Source organism: Chinchilla lanigera, unplaced genomic scaffold (assembly GCF_000276665.1).
Source record: "Chinchilla lanigera isolate Chin_1 unplaced genomic scaffold, ChiLan1.0 scaffold00137, whole genome shotgun sequence".
Lineage (NCBI taxonomy): Eukaryota > Metazoa > Chordata > Mammalia > Rodentia > Chinchillidae > Chinchilla > Chinchilla lanigera.
Window position 1 is genome coordinate 2,471,761 of NW_004955538.1, and position 17,146 is coordinate 2,488,906.

Here is a 17,146-nt window from a genome sequence, read left to right on the forward strand (position 1 = left end):
CAGGACCTTATGCTTGCCAGGCAGGTGCTTGTGCCGCTGAGCTGTATCCCTGGCCCCCTGCCTAGAATTTCACTTCCAGGAGAGCTCTTTCCTGCCCCCTGGCTGTGCTGCCGCCTTCTGTGTAGCACCTTTGCCTGAGGAAGTGGCTTGGGGGATATGGGGTGACAGGGGCGGCACCACAGTCCCCAGGGCCAGATTGTTTTATGTTTCTGTCGTGTTTGATGTAGAGAGAACAGTGGAAATGTCTGGGTCTTGCTCCCCTGAATAAATCTTAGGTCAAATTCAGTCCACAGAGACTTGGCTTCTTGTTTCCTGCTCATGCAGTGAGTGGATGAGGTAAAGAAAGAGCTGCTTCACCGGTTTGCCTTTGTAGAGGAAGGGAGCACCTGGATCCCCTCTCAGGGCTCTTCATCCCAGCCCATCCAGGTATCCAGGTGGTGGTTGTAGACCCTTAGCACTGCTTGGATATTATGAGCCTACTGCTCCCCAAGCTTTGTTGTTGACAGGTGATATGAAGCTGGGCTTCCGTTTTCGGCTTGACAGATGATGAGTTTTATAAGATATGGAAGCAAAACCCCCCAGTCCGGAGCTTCGGTTTGGCACGTGGCGGTGGGAAGAGTCCCTGTGTCCTGAGAGGGGAGCACGGATCCACAACGGAAGGGATGCAGCTGGGTGGCTTCCTCACCTTCCACCCTCACAGCCCTCACTGTCCTCCGGTGTGCCCCATGACAGGGCCACAAGCTGCGGCTGGTGCCTTCTGGGCTTTGTGGTAGCCACAGGGCCTTCTTCCTTCCCTTCCTGCGGTGGGAGGTGGCGTGCCTGCGCTTCCCATGTTGCCACTGCCCCTGCCTGCCTGCCTTTGGCGACACGTGTGTGCACATGTACCTCCATGCAAAGGCCGTGTGGGAAGTTAGGTAGAATGTCAAAAGAGTGGACTAGTTCACTGCTTGGCCTTGTGCTGCCCTCACGTGCAGAGGTCGTTTTCGTGGATGTCCTGAGTGAGAGTAGCCCTGGCGGGGGGTGATGGCGGGGTAGATGGCTGGTTGTCCGCATGCACGCCACGGGGAAGATGTCCGTGTGTGCATGGGCGCTGGAGCTGTGAGCCCCTTGCTGGGTGGCATTTACATTTAAATGTCTGTCTCTCCAGGTGATGATGGCTTTGTCAAATCACTTGAATGCCGTGGAGTCGGAGAAGCAGAAACTGCGTGCGCAGGTTCGTCGTCTGTGCCAGGAGAATCAGTGGCTGCGGGATGAGCTGGCCAACACACAGCAAAAGTTACAGAAGAGCGAGCAGTCAGTGGCACAGCTGGAGGAGGAGAAGAAACACTTGGAGTTCATGAACCAGCTGAAGAAATACGACGATGACATCTCCCCCTCGGTGAGTTCTTGCTGCGCCTGCGGAGCTGCCTGCACTGCCCTGTGGCCGGCCGGTCAGCGTGGGCAGTGGAGTGGAGGCCGGGGCAGGGCCCGGCAGTTCTCTGTGCCGTGTGCTCTCCTATGTCCTAGGGCAGTGGTCAGAATGTGGGAAGGAGCTTTGTGAAAGCAGGGGCTGTCCCTCGAGTGCCCTCCCCTTCCCTACTGTGCAGAGTGGCCGCCCTGCTGGCCACTGCTGCGTCCCTGGCCTGGTCACCTGCTGCAGCTCCTGGCACCCATGGGCTCCACATCTTGTGCTATACTCTGTTGTCCTCAGGGAGCATCAGGTTCTCCTTTGTCTCTCATGTGCCTCCTTAGCTTCCCTTGCTGGCTTACCTTTCTGCTGCTGGTGTGTTGGGGGTCTGACGGGGTCTTGGTTTTTCTTTTTCTTTTTTTTTTTTTGGTTTTTCTCCGGTACCGGGAACCGAACTCGCGACCTTGTGCTTGCCAGGCAGGCACTTTGCCGCTGAGCTAAATCCCCAGCCCCAAAAAGACATCTCTTTTTTTTTTGGTTTTTTTCTTTTTCTGTTAGGTTTTTTGGGTTGTTCATCCTTATCTCAATTGTTTTCATCCACCATTTATTTTTTAATTCCATTAGCTTGCTTGCCTTCCTCCCACCCTTCTTCCCTCCCTCCTGTCCTCCCTCTTTCCCTCTCTCCCTCTCTCCCTCCCATCCTCCCTCCCTCCCATCCTCCCTCCCTCTCTCCCTTCCACCCTGATTCTCTTGCTGTCTCGCTGTCTGGCTCTCTCTTGCTGATTCTCTCGTACTGGGGCTTTGTTTTATTTTTCTCTTGCGACAGGGTCTTGCTAAGTTGCCTAGGCACATTCAGATTTTCAGCCTTCCTGCCCACAACCCGAGTGCTGGGGTTACAGGCGTGTGGCACCACTGTTAGCTTCTTTTTTAAATAAACTTTTCATAATTTTGGAACAATTTTTATTCATTCATTTGGAATAAATTTTTTTTTTTCTTTTTTTTCTTTTTTGAGACAGGGTCTCCTTACGCAGTTCAGGCTGGCCTTGAGCTCACTTTGTAGCCCATGCTGGTCTTGAACTCGCAGCGATCCTGCTGCCTTAGTCTCCCGAGTGCTGAGATTGCAGGCATGTGCCACCACACCTGGCCTTTTTGGTCTTTTTGAGGCAGTGTCTCACTGTGCAGTTCAGGCCGTCTGTGAGCTCACTTTGTAGCCCAGGCTGGCCTTGAACTCACAACAGTCCTCCTGCCTCAGCCTCCCGAGTGCTGAGATTGCAGGCGTGCACCATCACACCCGGCTGGAATAATTTTAGATTGATAGAAAAGCGAAACAGAAGTGAAGACGCTTCCCATATACCCTTCGCCCTGTTTTCCCTCATAGTAACATCTGACATAACCATGGAATGTTTCTTGGAATTAAGACATTAGCATTGCTGCATTACCGTTGGTTGAAGCGGACTTCATTGGGACTTTGCCAGTCCTTCCAGCAGTGGCCACCTCTGTCCTAGGCTCTGGTCCAGGGTCCCACAGTCGGGTTCAGGCTGACTGTTCTGCCTCCTAGGGTCAGGCGTGTGCACAGATGCAGTCCGTGGGCCAGCGCAGTCCCCTCTACGTCTGCTCGGAAGCCCCGTGCGGCACCACCACCCTGCACTGCCGCCCGGTGGCGAGTGCCTCGGCCCCCTTGTTTCCTCTCAGTTCTGGAGCTTGAGCGCTGGATGAGGGACCGGCGGGGTTGGTTCTGTGAGTGCGCTCTGCTGGCTTCGGGTGGCCACCTCGTGCTGTGCCCTCACATGGTGGGGAGTGAGCCCTCTGTGTTGTTGTGAGGACCTGAAGACCATCGTGAGGCTCCACCCTCTGATGTTTCTAACCCCGATCCCCTCCTGAAGCTCTGTCTCCAGATGGCTTACTGTCCTGTGGAGCCCGGTCTGAGCCACGTATTTCCTTGGGGTCCAGTCAGGTGATAGCACCGAGCGATTAGGCTCCCCTGTGGCTGCCTCACGTGGCCTCCATGTCAGGTGGCCCTGATGTTTTGACTTAGGTCACTGTGGGCTAAGAGCATTTGGACATGTTGGTGCCACTGGACAGGAGCGCTGTCTTCACAAAATCAGAGCCCCTTCAAGTACTTACTTGTCTTTTTCTTGCATTTATTTATTTTCCAGTACTGGAAATTGGGACTCAAGGCTTTCCCACTGAGCTACATCTCCATTAGTTGCTCCCCTCTGCCTTTGTTTTTTTTTGAGGCTGGGTCTTCCTAAGTTATAAATTGCACAGTCTGATTCAAATGTGCAGTTCTCCTCTCTCAGCCTCTGGGAGTGCTAGGATTACAGGCATGTGCTACCATGTGTGGCTGAGCTTTTTATTGTGAAATATCTGTCTGACTTTGAGAGAGCCTCAGGCCTTGAGGCTAACTCTGCCTCCTTCTGAGTCTTGTTTCCTTTCCCCGGGCTCTGAGCAGGAGGCATGGGCAGTGCCTCTCCCCTTCCTCTGCCAGGCCTGGCTCCCAGGAGGGGGTTCTCCATGGAAGCCCAGCCTGGCGCAGACACAGGGAATTTAACAGGGCATGGCATACTCCCACCACCACAATCTAGATCCTCGTTTTGTTAATTGTCTCAGCAATGTCCTTCACAGCTTTTCTTTACTCTCTGGAGATCCAGTTCAGATTGCATATTGCACCCAGCTGCCCTGTCTCTTCAGTGTTCTGTGACATTGGTGTCTTTGATGAACACAGGCTGGTTACTGTAGCTGTCATTCCTCAGTTTGGGTTTGTCTAATGTTCAGACTGTGTGCTCTGGAGGGAATGTTCTAAAGTGATGTGTACGTGGGCCTGGTGGTACACACCTGTAGTCCCAGTGTTCTGGGGCTGACGCAGGAGGATTGCAAATTTGAGGCCAGCCTAGGTGACTTGGTGAGACCATGTGTCAAAATAAAAAATAAGCTGGGGACATAGCTCAGTGGCACAGCGCCTGCCTGGCAAGCACAAGGTCCTGAGTTCGATTCCTGGTACCAAAATTAAAAAAAAAAAAAAAGATTGAGGATGTAGCCCAGTGAGAAGGCCCTGGGTTCACTACCCAGTACTGGGGGAAAAAAAAACCGTACACTTACATATTGTCCCCTATAGAGGCAGAGAGTGTCTGTGTGTCCCTCAACCATGCTGATGTCTTAGCTGGTTGAGCTGTTTGTCTCCTGCCCTGTGTTATCCCTGTTCTCACCTCTTGTACCAAGCAGCAGTCTGTGGGGAGGCATGAATTACAGTGTGATGGTGCTCTTGGGGTTCTGGCTGCTCCTAGGGCTCCTACAGTGGAGAGTGTTGTGGCAGGGTGCCCAGCCCTCCATTTCCATGGTGATCAGAGGTGCACCGAAAGATTTCACTTCAAGGAAGGCTTCCCCTGCTGAGCTTGAGCCTTAGAACACTCCACAACCTGGTGATCCAGTATGCTTCGCAAGGGCGCTATGAAGTGGCTGTGCCTCTCTGTCACAGTTAGTGGGAGCCTTAGAACACAGGTGGAGAAGCACAATGTAGAGATACACTTGTGGTCTGTGTTCTGCGTTTATGTATTGTGGATTCTCATCTAGTGAGGGTTTCATTACTCTTTTTTTTTTTTTGTTTTTCTCCGGTACCGGGAACCGAACTCACGACCTTGCACTTGCCAGGCAGGCGCTTTGCCCGCTGAGCTAAATCCCCAGCCCCTCCACCAGTTTAATAAAGAATAATGAGGGGCTGGGGATTTAGCTCAGCGGCAAAGCGCCTGCCTGGCAAGCGCAAGGTCGTGAGTTCGGTTCCCGGTACCGGAGAAAAACAAAACAAACAAACAAACAAAAACAAATAAACTGGTGGAGAAGCCACATTGGATGATCCTAAACTTGATCTTACAAACTGGCAGTCTATTCTAAGGTTTCGAGTTAAGGTGTGTTTTATGTTAAGAATTTGCAGGCACGATGTGTAGGGTGGAGGATGAAGATGTTCTGGGTCTCTCTTTTAGGAAGACAAAGACACTGATTCTGCCAAGGAGCCCTTGGACGACCTGTTCCCAAATGACGAGGATGAGCCGGGCCAAGGAAGTGAGTGCAGTACTGCGGGCTGTTGCTAATGTTTGTCACAGTTAGTGGGAGCCTTGGTGCAGAGCCTGCTGCACGGGGGCCTGAGCACAGTGGGGGCACCTTTGTTTCCCAGGCAGTGGGAAATTTGTGTGTGTGTGTGTGTGTGTGTGTGTGTGTGTGTGTGTGTGTGTGGATATAGCAGTGTGGAGGGTGGAGCCTGGTAAATGGCATGTACAGTGCAGATGTGGCCTGCAGATCCCTGCAGGTGTGGAAGAGGTCAGAGTCACTCTTGCTCCAGAGAAGTTTCTGCCACTGCCTGCGGACAGGTCTCCATCCCTTCTGGTCCCTTACTCTTCCCCAGCACACCCAGGGGTCCTTAGGAAAGACTGAACTGACAGAGGGGCTGCTTGGACCAGGGCCATCTGCACAGCCGTGCTGACCACCCCTCTGAAGTGTACCTTCTCTCCGCAGTCCAGCAGCAGCACAGCAGTGCGGCTGCCGCTGCCCAGCAGGGCGGCTACGAGATCCCCGCGCGGCTGCGCACCCTCCACAACCTGGTGATCCAGTATGCTTCTCAAGGGCGCTATGAAGTGGCTGTTCCTCTCTGTAAGCAGGCCCTGGAGGACCTGGAGAAGACTTCTGGCCATGACCACCCTGATGTGGCAACCATGCTCAACATCCTGGCCCTGGTGTACAGGCTAGTCCTTTGTTTCTCTACTGAATTGTACCTGGAGACAACTTTTAAGATGCTTGCCCCTGAAAGATTGAGAGAGAGAGAGAGAGAGAAAGAGAGAGAAAGAGAGAGAGGGAATGTGTGTGTGTGTGTGTATGTGTGTGTGTGTAGTATGTGTTTTGCAGTACTGGGGATTAAGCCCAGGGCTTCAAACATGGTAGGCAAGTGCTCTACCACTCCACCGCTGGGCTACATCCCTGTCTCTTCATAAAATATTTATTTTGAGATAGGAGCTTGCTATGTTGCCTAGCCTGACCTTGAATTTGTAGTCTTCCTGCTTCAGCCTCCTGAGTAGCTGGGATTACAGTTGTGTACCATCCTGCCCAATGTAAACTATGTTTTATAAATCTGTATAAACTATGTACTTTCCACTTTTATCATTCATTTCTGCTCAGATATCCAGGGGTTAAATCCAGAGCAGTACTTAGCCACTCTGTGGTAAGAATCTCACTGTACAGGAGCAAGTGCTGCTTTAGCCACCTGGGTCAGCCTTCCCTCCCTCCCTGCCACCTTTTCCCCCAGGGGTGGAGCCCAGGACCTAATGTGTGCTAGCTAGGCAAGTACTCTACCCTCAGCTCCATGCCCAGCTGCACACCAGCCTTTCTCGGGGGGCTGCACGTACCTTCTAGAAGGCATTTAGCAAGAAGTTTTGACTTTTTCCCTGAGACTGTGCCAGCTTTCTTGGACCTGGATTGGCTTCCCTACTTTGCTTGTCATCTTTCCTACCTTCCCAGGGCTCAGCACGCTCTGCTTTTGAAATCCAGGATTCCACTTGCCCTTTGCCCCTCTTGCCTTCTCTGACCTGTCATCTCTGCAGAAGGTCGCTGGGGTGCATGGGCTTTGAGCTATGTGGGTGGAACAGAACTGGCCCTGGAGACAGGGCAGCCGGTGTGCGCTGGCTGAGGACAGCAGGGTGGGGATGGGGGGAGGAGAGGAGGTTGGCCTGGGCTGCCGAGGAGACACGCAGTGATACTCCACCTCTATGGGTGCTTCCTGTAAGAGTTTTTCCTCTTTTGGTAGTACTAGGTATTGAACCCAGGGTCTTTGCACTGAGCTACATCCCAGCCCATTTTTTATTTTTTTGTTTTGAGTCAGGATCTTGCTAAGTTGCTGAATTGCTCAGGCTGGGCTCAAACTTGTGATCCTCCTGTCTCAGCCTCCCAGAATGCTGGGTTTGCTATTACTGTGCCCAGCTTTGAATTTTTTTGTTTTTTCTTTTTGAGCCAGGGTTTCGCCATGTAGTTCGGGTTAGCCTTGAGCTCATTAGTAGCCTAGGCTGGCTTTGAACTGGTAGTAATCCTCCTGCCTCAGCCTCCTGAGTGCTGGGATCGTGGGCGTACACCACTATGCCTAGCAGTTTAGGATTTTTTAGGATAATTCCTTAAGAGGGGTTGTTTCTGTTTTTGTTTTGTTTTGGTACCGGGAGTTGAACTCAGGGCCTTGTGCTTGCCAGGCTGGCACTTGTTTAGAGAGGCTGTTGCGTGAGCCCTGGCCAGTGCTGCTGAGCTGCTTTCAGGCTTGGCACGCTCACGCCCCTGCTGCAGCGTGCACTCCCCAGGCACCGTTGGTGTCACACTCTTCTTGGTGGTGGATGCGTGGGGCCTGCGTCTTGTTCCTGTTTGAGTCTGCATTGTGGTCGTCTGTGTTGACTGATTTCCTCATGTCTTGCTCATTTTTCTCTTTGGACTGTAATGCGTACAGCATTACATTGATTTTTGTTTTATATCTGCACTTCCCTTCCTGGTAGGCTTAAATCCCCCTACACCGGGGCCCTGACTGATCGGGTCTGGCTGGGTGCCTGCTTTTCTTGAGTTTAGCCCAGGGTCACTGCTGCTAGCAGGGCCTTTCAGACTCTGATCTGGGCCGTCTGCTGCCAGGTGTGAGCTCCTTGGGTTCTGGGCTCCTTCCCTGCCCACTGCTGTGCGGCAGCAGCGCTGTCCTGTGTTCTCCATGGGAGGCCAAGTGCAGAACTGGGGCGGCTGGCCCCCAGCTCACCTTGGCAGGCATTCCTGGGTGATTGCCTTCCAGCCTTTCCTTCCACGCACGGGCCTGTTCTGTTTTTTAATAATAGGGCCTAGGGGCCGGGGATATAGCTCAGCAGCACAGGCGCCTGCCAGGCAAGTGCAAGGTCCCGAGTTCAATTTCCGGTACAAAAAAAAAAATTTAATAATGGGGCCTATCCTGTATTTTTATAGCTCCAAAGTTACACCGAAGATTTTGGAGGCTGGGTGGAGCTTAGTGTTAGGGCATGTGCTTCCCACATGTGAGACTCTGGGCTTAGCCCCTGGTGCTAGTGGACGGACAGGTTGGGGTTAGTCATCTGCAGCTTCATACTCACTGTGTGTTTCTCAATTTAGGGACCAGAACAAATACAAAGATGCAGCTAATCTACTGAATGATGCCTTGGCCATCCGTGAGAAAACTCTGGGCAAGGACCATCCTGCGGTTTGTATACTTGGCTCTTTCAGTCTTTTACATTTTATTTTCCCCAGTATATTCTTGCCCACTTCATCTCAGTGTCACATTTAACAGGGAGGGCCTGACAGCCACCTGCTCTCAGCTGGCACAGGTAGGGCTCTGCCTGCGGGCAGTGACCGCCTTGGGCTGCAGCTCTGCTGCTCACTGCTTCAGTCACTCCTGACCTGTGAGAGCCACACCTCGAATGGACCACCAGCTGCCCCCTTTGATCCCAAATCAGACTGCATGTCATTTTCTAGATTGGTTTGTTGGGAATTTGCATTGTCTTTTTATAAAAATCTGGTCCGATTTGCACAGAGCTCTCTTTTGATTGGCTTCCAGGGAAATTTTAAAAATCATGATCATGTTGATGCTGATTTGTTTAGTTTTAGAACTTGGTGTACAGCACTGCTGGGGGATTCACTTTGCAGGGAGCTGCGCTGGTCCTTTGACCTGAAGTCACCTTCTTATCCAGTGACAAGCGCTGCAGTGCGCACTGGTGACTGTGGGTCAGCAGTGTGCAGCTGCCCGTGGGAACGTCTCATGCTGCTGTGGCCTCTGTGTTGGCAGGTGGCAGCGACTCTGAACAACCTCGCGGTTCTGTACGGTAAGCGCGGGAAGTACAAAGAGGCGGAGCCGCTGTGTAAGAGAGCCCTGGAGATCAGAGAGAAGGTACGGAATAGCAGAGATTTAGCATTTTGAAAGGTGAGCACTGTGATGCCATCGCTAAGCATTTACTGAAAGTAGCTGGTTCTCAAAGGTGGACTGCGCCCCAAACAAAGTTGGGTGTTAAGGCAGTGTGTGTTAAGGGACCCGTGTTAAGGCAGCATGTGTTCAGGATGGCATATTCCTTGGTGTGGAGTCCCACAGCTCTTGCTTTTGTCCAGAAACGACGTTGCTGGGGACAACGACATGACAGGGGTGTGTGTTTGTCAGTAAGGAAGATGCATGTCATTATTTAAAAATAAGTTTACCACACATGCTTTATCAAAGTTAAGAAATGAGCCGGGTGTGCTGGGGCATGCCTGTAATCCCAGCACTCGGGAGGCTTAGGTGGGAGGATGACCACGAGGCGGAAGCCAGCCTGGGTTAAAAGGAAAAGGATCCTGTCTCAAAAGAAAAAAATAAGTAATTATTTTCACAACTAAAGATTAACTCAGAGCTGTCAGTGCATCAGTGTCATGTATATTTTAATAGCATCTGCTGTCTCTGTGGTAAGCAGATGTTGAAACATTGTGACTTGGCTGTCTCCCAGCACTGGGAGACAGGCTTAGGTGGGACAGGCACATGCACGAGTGACTTAGGGCCGTAGTTTAATTTGCCATTTTTTGTGATTGTTTATCTGTGATATTGAGAGGTTGATTACTTGATGTTGTTGATGTTATGGCGAGGAGTTAGAAGATGAAAGGAGCTCATCCTGAAATATGGTAGGTCATCCACATAATATTTATAAAGTAAAATGGTCAAATTTGAGTGGGCTGGGTCTGAAATCAGGGAGAACACAGAAGTGTCAGAGATTATGAGCACAGTAAGATGACCTGCAGGCATGCAGCTCGCCAGTAGTTCTGCTGCTCAAGGGGCTGGAGCAGGAAGATCATTGAGCCCAGGACTTGGAGAGCAGCCTGGGCTACTTAGTGAGGCCTTGTCTGCAAAAAGGGAAAAGACCCTGCAAAATTTGTTCACATACTTGCTCCTTCATTTGTCCAGAGCCTGCTGCTTAGTCCTCCCTGGGAGCTCCGTCTGTTAGATCGGCTTGGTGACCACAGGGGACGTCCGGCGGGGCAGAGCAGACGGCACAGGCACCTCAGGCTGTGGGCTTCCCTTGGCTTCCCAGGGAAGGCCAGAGTCTAACAGGGACTGAGGCCAGCATTGCCTTGGCAGGGAGATGGGGCATGTGGAGGGGAGCATACAGGGCAGTGCGCCTCGCTGAGCTGCGTGTGCAAGGGGCGGGCCTGAGAGGACAGTGTCTGTGGTCAGGGTGTGCAGGTGTCTGTCCACGCCTCCCTGTCGGGACCATCCTAGCGAGGATGTGAGGTTGTGTTGGGGAGGGCGGACAAAGTGCTTCACTCCTGGGCTTGTGTTTTTTTTTTTTTTTCTCTGGTACCGGGAACTGAACTCACGACCTTACGCTTGCCAGGCAGGCGCTTTTGCCGCTGAGCTAAATCCCCAGCCCCCCTGGACTTGTGTTTTAATGTGTAGGGTTGGGCAGTAAAGGGTGAAGGAGATAGATCTGGGTTATTTGATCCTGCCTGCCCAATTCAGCAACTTAGAGTCTGTCTCAAAAAAAAAAAAAGCTGGAGTTGTAGCATAGTGTGAATCCCAAGTAACACACACACATATGCACACACACACACACACACACACATGCACACACATGCTCACACGGAAGGAGGAGGAGTAGATTCTGGTTCATTTTGTCATTGTGTAGCATGGAGACCCTTTGAGCCAGGTCGTGGAGTGCAGTCCTGTGTGTGTTTTAGAAGGAGCCTTCTGATAGGAGGTGGCCATGGTAACGTAAGTCAGTGTTTCTGATTTCTGGTGTTTATTCCCAGGTCCTGGGAAAGGATCACCCTGATGTTGCCAAGCAGTTGAATAACTTGGCCTTACTGTGCCAGAACCAGGGCAAGTATGAAGAGGTGGAATATTACTACCAAAGGGCCCTGGAGATCTACCAGACAAAACTGGGCCCTGATGACCCCAACGTGGCCAAGACCAAGAACAACCTGGTACGCAGGGGCCGTGCTGGGATCGCAGTGCTTCCCGGCATTCTGCTGCTCACTGCAGAGAGACATGCGTGTTTTATTTGTGTAGTGGACATTAAATCCTTTATTTTATTTTCAGGCATCCTGCTATCTGAAACAAGGAAAGTTCAAGCAAGCAGAAACACTGTACAAAGAGATTCTCACCCGAGCACATGAGCGGGAGTTCGGTTCTGTGGATGGTAAGGAATACACTCCTGCTTCCAGGCAGATGCAGTTGTGTGGTATGTTCCAAAGGGGTTTCAGCGTGAAGTGGGCGAGACCCAAGTCTTCACATCAGCTTTCTAGGCGGAAGTTGGCACAGTTTCCTCAGTGGTGCTTGGCAGAGAGGACATGGCACAGGCCGCATGTTCACTTGCCTGCTTGCTCTTCACTTCTTCGGTGTTGGTGAGAAGAGTGTGTCCTGCATGCCCTGTCCCTGGTATTGCTGCCAGCTTTGTTGAGGAGGACCCTGTGACACCTCTCCTGTGCTGTCTCATATGTGCGTGCTTCAGGAGCAGCCTACACCCCCAGCTCCAGAGCAGCACCCTGGACTGTGCGGTAACCCAGGGCTTCTCCAGGTGTGCCAGCCCCCAGTGGCTCAGGCAAAAGTGCAAACCCCTCCCTTGGCCCACACCTCTGAGTTGTTTGTCTTAGAGCTATGGTCATGTCGCCATTGTGTTCCTTCAAAGATTGTAGGTGCTTAATTCACAGTTATATCCACAGAATTTAAATTGTTCGAGAAAAATATCTGTGTGCTTATTTTCCTTTATCATGTGTTACAGAGGCATTCAGACTGAGGACAATTGATACTGGTCTGCGGGAAACCTTAGCATATGGAAGGAAAGGGCTGTTCTGGTTCATTCACACACCTATATATTTGATTCACTGAGGCATTTTATTGGCGGGGTGTATTACATCCCTAGAAAAAGAATCCCGGGACTTGCCCTCCTGTATGGGTTTGTCCTGCTCCCTTGTGGCCCAAGGTGCCTGCTGTGGTTATCAGAGTAATGACACTGGGCCGGGGATATAGCTCAGCGGCACAAAGCATGTGTCTGGCAACTGCAAGGTCCTGAGTTTGATTCCCAGTACCAAAAAAAAAAGAAACCAAATTCTAGAGCATTCTGCCATTTTTCTAGACACCCAGGTTGCATGTCCAATTGGGGCTGGTTACCTCATGAGGGTTGCCTGCCTATAAGGTTTGGCACAGGGAGAAGTCGACAGTGGTAGGAATAGGTGGTTCCTTCTTGGCATCCGGGACAACCTTGAGGACATTGTCCAGGACATGCAGCGTGGGTCTGGGGCCAGAAGAAGTTAAGTTTTTGATAGTTTCCAGAAGCCATTTTGGAAACATACTCCCTAAATGCACTTTGTTTACGTGCTGCTAAGTGGAGCGGTAAATCTCTGTCCACAAGACCAAGAACAAGAACACCGCGGCTCACCACTGGGAGGCTGCCTGACACAGCTGTAGCAGGGCAGTGCCATGCCTGTGTGTTACAGTCTGCAGAGGGTGCGCCCTGCCTTACCCAGCTGCAGAGCTTTGCTGACTGCATGGAGTATCAGGCCAGCTCCCAGTGCTTCTAGAACATTCTCACGGGGTACACTGGTTTTCTTCTGATTTTGTAGCTCCTTCCTGCTCCAGATAGTGTGTGAAGCTCAGTTAATTGGGTTCTAGTTAAAAGCAGTTTTCTATGCAAATCCTTAGTATCGTAAAAAAATTTGTTTTCCCACATGGCATTGATCTGTTGGTTGTCCAGTGGGATGTATTAATGTTCTCTAGGTTAAGACTTTAAAGAAATAGTGATTTGTATCTTTCTACTTTTGCTCCCAGATCTTACTAATCTGTTAGATTTTTGTTGAATATGAAGTTGCTCAAACTCTGAGTACTTAGCAGGTGTTCTGTGAGCAGTTTGCTATGGGCTGGGCTGTGTCAGGTTGGTTCGCCCAGGTGCCCCCGCTAGCCAGGCACCTGCAGGCTGCATCTTGAGGCTGCAGTGCGATGATGTGTGAGCGGCAGCCCCGCCCTCCTCCTCATGGGGCCTTTTCAGCTCCAACCTGACCTGCCCGGTTGAGAGAAGTGACTAAGAAGGGCCTTAAAAAAACCAAACCAGACCTTGCAGTTGCTGAGACCTCACAGCACTTGACCAGTGAGCTGTCTGTCTTCAATTTATAATGTTATTTTTTCTTCCTTAGACGAAAATAAGCCCATTTGGATGCATGCTGAAGAAAGAGAAGAGTGCAAAGTAAGGCTGTAACTGTTTTTGGGGATTTTCTAAATTGGATGCCCGGGATTCAAGACGATCACTGATTTGAAATTATCTGTCATACTTTAGGGAAAGCAGAAGGATGGGACGTCCTTTGGAGAGTACGGTGGCTGGTACAAAGCCTGCAAAGTGGATAGGTAGGTCTGTCTGGCTTAAAACCCAAAGCGAGGGAAGGGGATAGGTCCATGGGGTAGGCTAGGAAAGGACAGATGTACAAACTTCTTAGTGTGTGGGTGCACAGTTCCATATTTCCCTTGAATCCTGCAGCAGGAGAGCCCAGTGCCTGTGGAAATGGGTCAGCACACACAGTCTGCACTGCAGCAGCAGGAGTTCTGGCTGAGGAAAAGAGACCCTTCATATGGAAAACAGCCCCCCAGGCAGCCACACAGCGCCGCAGGGCAGGCATGTGGCACATAGTGTGGCTGGAGGGGGCAGTTTGAGAGGCCACCGTGTAGCAAGCTTTCCTGGCCATGTGGGCAGTGCTGACCCCCGCCACACCCCCATAGCAGCTCTGGGGGTGAGTCTGAGTCCCACTGTGGCCTGCCCTTGTGCTTGAGCCCAGAGCCTTTGCTCCCCTGCACGCCCCATCCCCACCGCTGCTGCGGCCCTGTCTGAGCAGCACTCACCTGTCTCAAGAAAGCTCACTGGGCCCTGGTGTGGAGTCAGTACACCTCTCCCCCGGGAGCCCTGTCACAGTTACCCTAAGACAGAGAGTGGACGTCTTTCTCCGCTGCTACACACTTGTCTCAGAGATGCGAAAGTGGCTTCTTTATTTTGGAACCTGAAGTGCTTGTTGTTAGTGACAGAATAAAGCATCTCTGCAAGTCCTGTACAGTGGTAGCGCTACAGGGTCTCAGCATTGATCTCTAGCCTCATGGAAGACTCCCTATCAGGGCTGCAGCCACACTCCCTCGGCTCTAGCTCCTCTTCCCTGTGCGTGCCGTCTTCATCTCCTGAGACCAGGCCTCCAGGCTCGGATGTGCAGCGCTATGGCCACCGGCCCTCATCCCATCCTGCACAGGCTGAGCTCTGGCTATGGGGGTGCTGACCACACAGCAGACAGCCACACGCTTCTGTGGCCAGCCCCTGGATGACCATAGCAGCTGCCTGCTGTGGGCCCTGAGGGGTCTGACACATGGGGTGGTGGGGCTGCACGAGCTCAGGCTCTCGACAACACTCTCTCATAGTTCCCATGCGAGAGCAAATGGCCGCAAACTGTGGCTTGGCCACTGTGCCGTAGATTGCTGGCACTGATGTAGCTTGCACAGTGGGGAAGAAAAACAGGAAAGCAGAATACAAAGATTATGGGGAGTTACAGCCTGCACGCCCCACGATACGGGCCTGGTGGACGCTTAGATCATGTGCTGCAGGCAGCGGCTGCTCTAAAGTGCTTTCTCACAGCTGCGTCTCATGCACCTTCTTACAGCCCAACTGTCACAACCACTTTGAAAAACCTTGGAGCACTTTACCGACGTCAGGGGAAATTTGAAGCTGCAGAAACATTAGAAGAAGCCGCCATGAGGTCACGTAAGCAGGTGAGTCAGATACCTCTGACTTACCCATTAGAGGTACGAGATTACACAGCTGGGGGTGCATTCCTGTAATCCCAGCACTGGGGCGGCTGAGGCAGGGGTATCGCTGTCAGTTTGAGGCCAGTTTGGATTATATGTTGAGATCAAGGCCAGTCTGAACTACCTAGGAGGACCCTGTCTCAAAAAACCAAACATACAAAAGAGCTGTGAGCTTTCAGCACTGGGACTTGAAACTAGGGCCTCGTGCATGCCAGGCAAGTGCTCTACTGCGGGGCTATTACTTCAACACTTTTAAAATTTTATATTTGAGACAGGGTCACACTAAGTTGCCCAGGCTGGGGCTCTACTTGGAGTCTTCCTGCCCCAGCCTCCTGAGTAGTTGGGATTACAGGTGTGCAACACCATGCCTGCCATTATACAGCTTTTATTGATGGCTTGATTTAGAAAATCTTGAGCTAGGGGGATAGCTCAGTAGTAGAGTTCTTGCCTAGCAGGTGTGAGAACCTATGTTCCATCCCAGTGAGTACTAAAAAAAATAGGAAATCTGAAATATTTTAGTTTGTATAAGTAACATTGTTTAAAATACCATTAATATAACACCAAAAACACAGATGGTAAAAGAAAAACTAGATCCATTGAGTCAAAAAATGCAAAAACATCTGGACATTAAAGGATACCTCTAAAGTGAAAGGTCGGAAAGAATGAGCACACGAGTTAGGGTGCATGTAAGCCATGTATTGGGCAAGGGCCCGGGACCCAGAACATGTGCAGGCTGAACACAGCTGTGTGAGCAGTGAGCGAGGGCCTCGAGACGGCTTCCCGCAGTGCAGCCGGATGTGGCCAGGAGGCCCTGGCGCCTGGGCCTCGGAGCTGTGTGCCGCACTGGCTGCAGTCAGGTGCCTCATGCAGCACCGGGAAAGAGACAGAGCAGGCAGAGCCCGGAGCTCTGTGCCCTGGTGGGACCGTGGGTGGCGCAGCGATGGGGAGCAGTTGATGGTCCTTCCAAAGGCAGACCTGGTCCTCGGGTGTGCCTGTGTCAGCTCCCATCACTGAGACACGTGGGAGCAGCTGGGGTGAAGAGGGACGGGAGACTTCGGCCTCCCTGCAGGGTGGCTGGCCCTGTGCAGCCGCCCTGTCACGGCGCGTGACCGCACAGAGTGCTCACCCTGTCTACAGCTGGGGTGTGGGAGGAGGAGGAAGGGGGCCTCAGGATGGCAGATCCCACTAGGTGCCCCCACTGACTGCACCAGGCAGGGGCAGAGCTTTTCGAACTTGGGCCTTGAGGGGATTGAGGGGACATCCCAGGTCCAAGCCATGGCAAGACCCAAAAGAGCTGAATGTGGCGCCCAGAGCCCGTCTTCCCTCCCCCAAGCCCTTGTGTCTGTAAAGGCACTGCCTGTACTAACGAGCAAACCCTAACCCGCTGACCTCAGAGACAGCGTGGGCTGGTTCGGTGCACCTTACTTCCTGTGGCCTCTGCAGCCAGTGTGACGCGCAGAACTAAGCCTGACTCACGGCCCCCGCGCTGTAGCTTGGCGCCTGAGGACCAGGCAGCACGTGAGCACTGTGCTGTAAAGCAGCTGATGCCCACTGGGAGCACAGGATCGAGGCTGGGGAGGCTGAGTGGCACAGAAGGCAGGAGCCACATTCCTTGCATGCCGCCTGTGTCTGCATCCACTCGGCTTACACGTGGTGTGGGCGAGGAGCCGTGTGGATCGATGTGCTGTGCCTGTGTGCCTGTTCCCAGCAGGGGCACCCGCCCCTGCGGAAGGACCTGCAGCTGGTACCCATAGCTGCATAGCGCAGCGTTGGCGCCTGGAGAGCCACTACTGCCCCTGCAGACGCAGGAACCTGGCAGAGGGCAGTACTGCTGAGCCCATCCCCGCCAGTGTTGGCCCCGCCCGGGTGAGGGCTCAGTGGGCACGCTTGGTGCTGTCCCCACTTCCTTTTTTTTTTTTGGTCTTTGAGACGGGGTCTCGCTGTACAGTTCAGGCTGGCCT

General features: G+C 52.2%; 1 protein-coding gene across 11 annotated transcripts in view; it reads left to right on the forward strand.

Annotated features, from left to right (window-relative positions):
- Nucleotides 1-17,146, forward strand: part of Klc1 (kinesin light chain 1) — a 40,908-nt gene that overhangs the window by 9,270 nt on the left and 14,492 nt on the right. For all 11 annotated transcript variants that reach the window (XR_001232088.1, XR_001232089.1, XM_005410798.2 and 8 more), the window contains 10 exons: nt 1,148-1,378; nt 5,365-5,443; nt 5,894-6,119; nt 8,513-8,600; nt 9,183-9,284; nt 11,165-11,338; nt 11,454-11,553; nt 13,544-13,593; nt 13,684-13,751; nt 15,041-15,149. Coding sequence is in view for 9 of the 11 variants with exons in the window: in XM_005410798.2 (XP_005410855.1) it covers nt 1,148-1,378; nt 5,365-5,443; nt 5,894-6,119; nt 8,513-8,600; nt 9,183-9,284; nt 11,165-11,338; nt 11,454-11,553; nt 13,544-13,593; nt 13,684-13,751; nt 15,041-15,149 (1,227 nt within the window). In the remaining 2 variants the exon portion in view is untranslated. The remainder of the gene's footprint in view (nt 1-1,147; nt 1,379-5,364; nt 5,444-5,893; nt 6,120-8,512; nt 8,601-9,182; nt 9,285-11,164; nt 11,339-11,453; nt 11,554-13,543; nt 13,594-13,683; nt 13,752-15,040; nt 15,150-17,146) is intronic.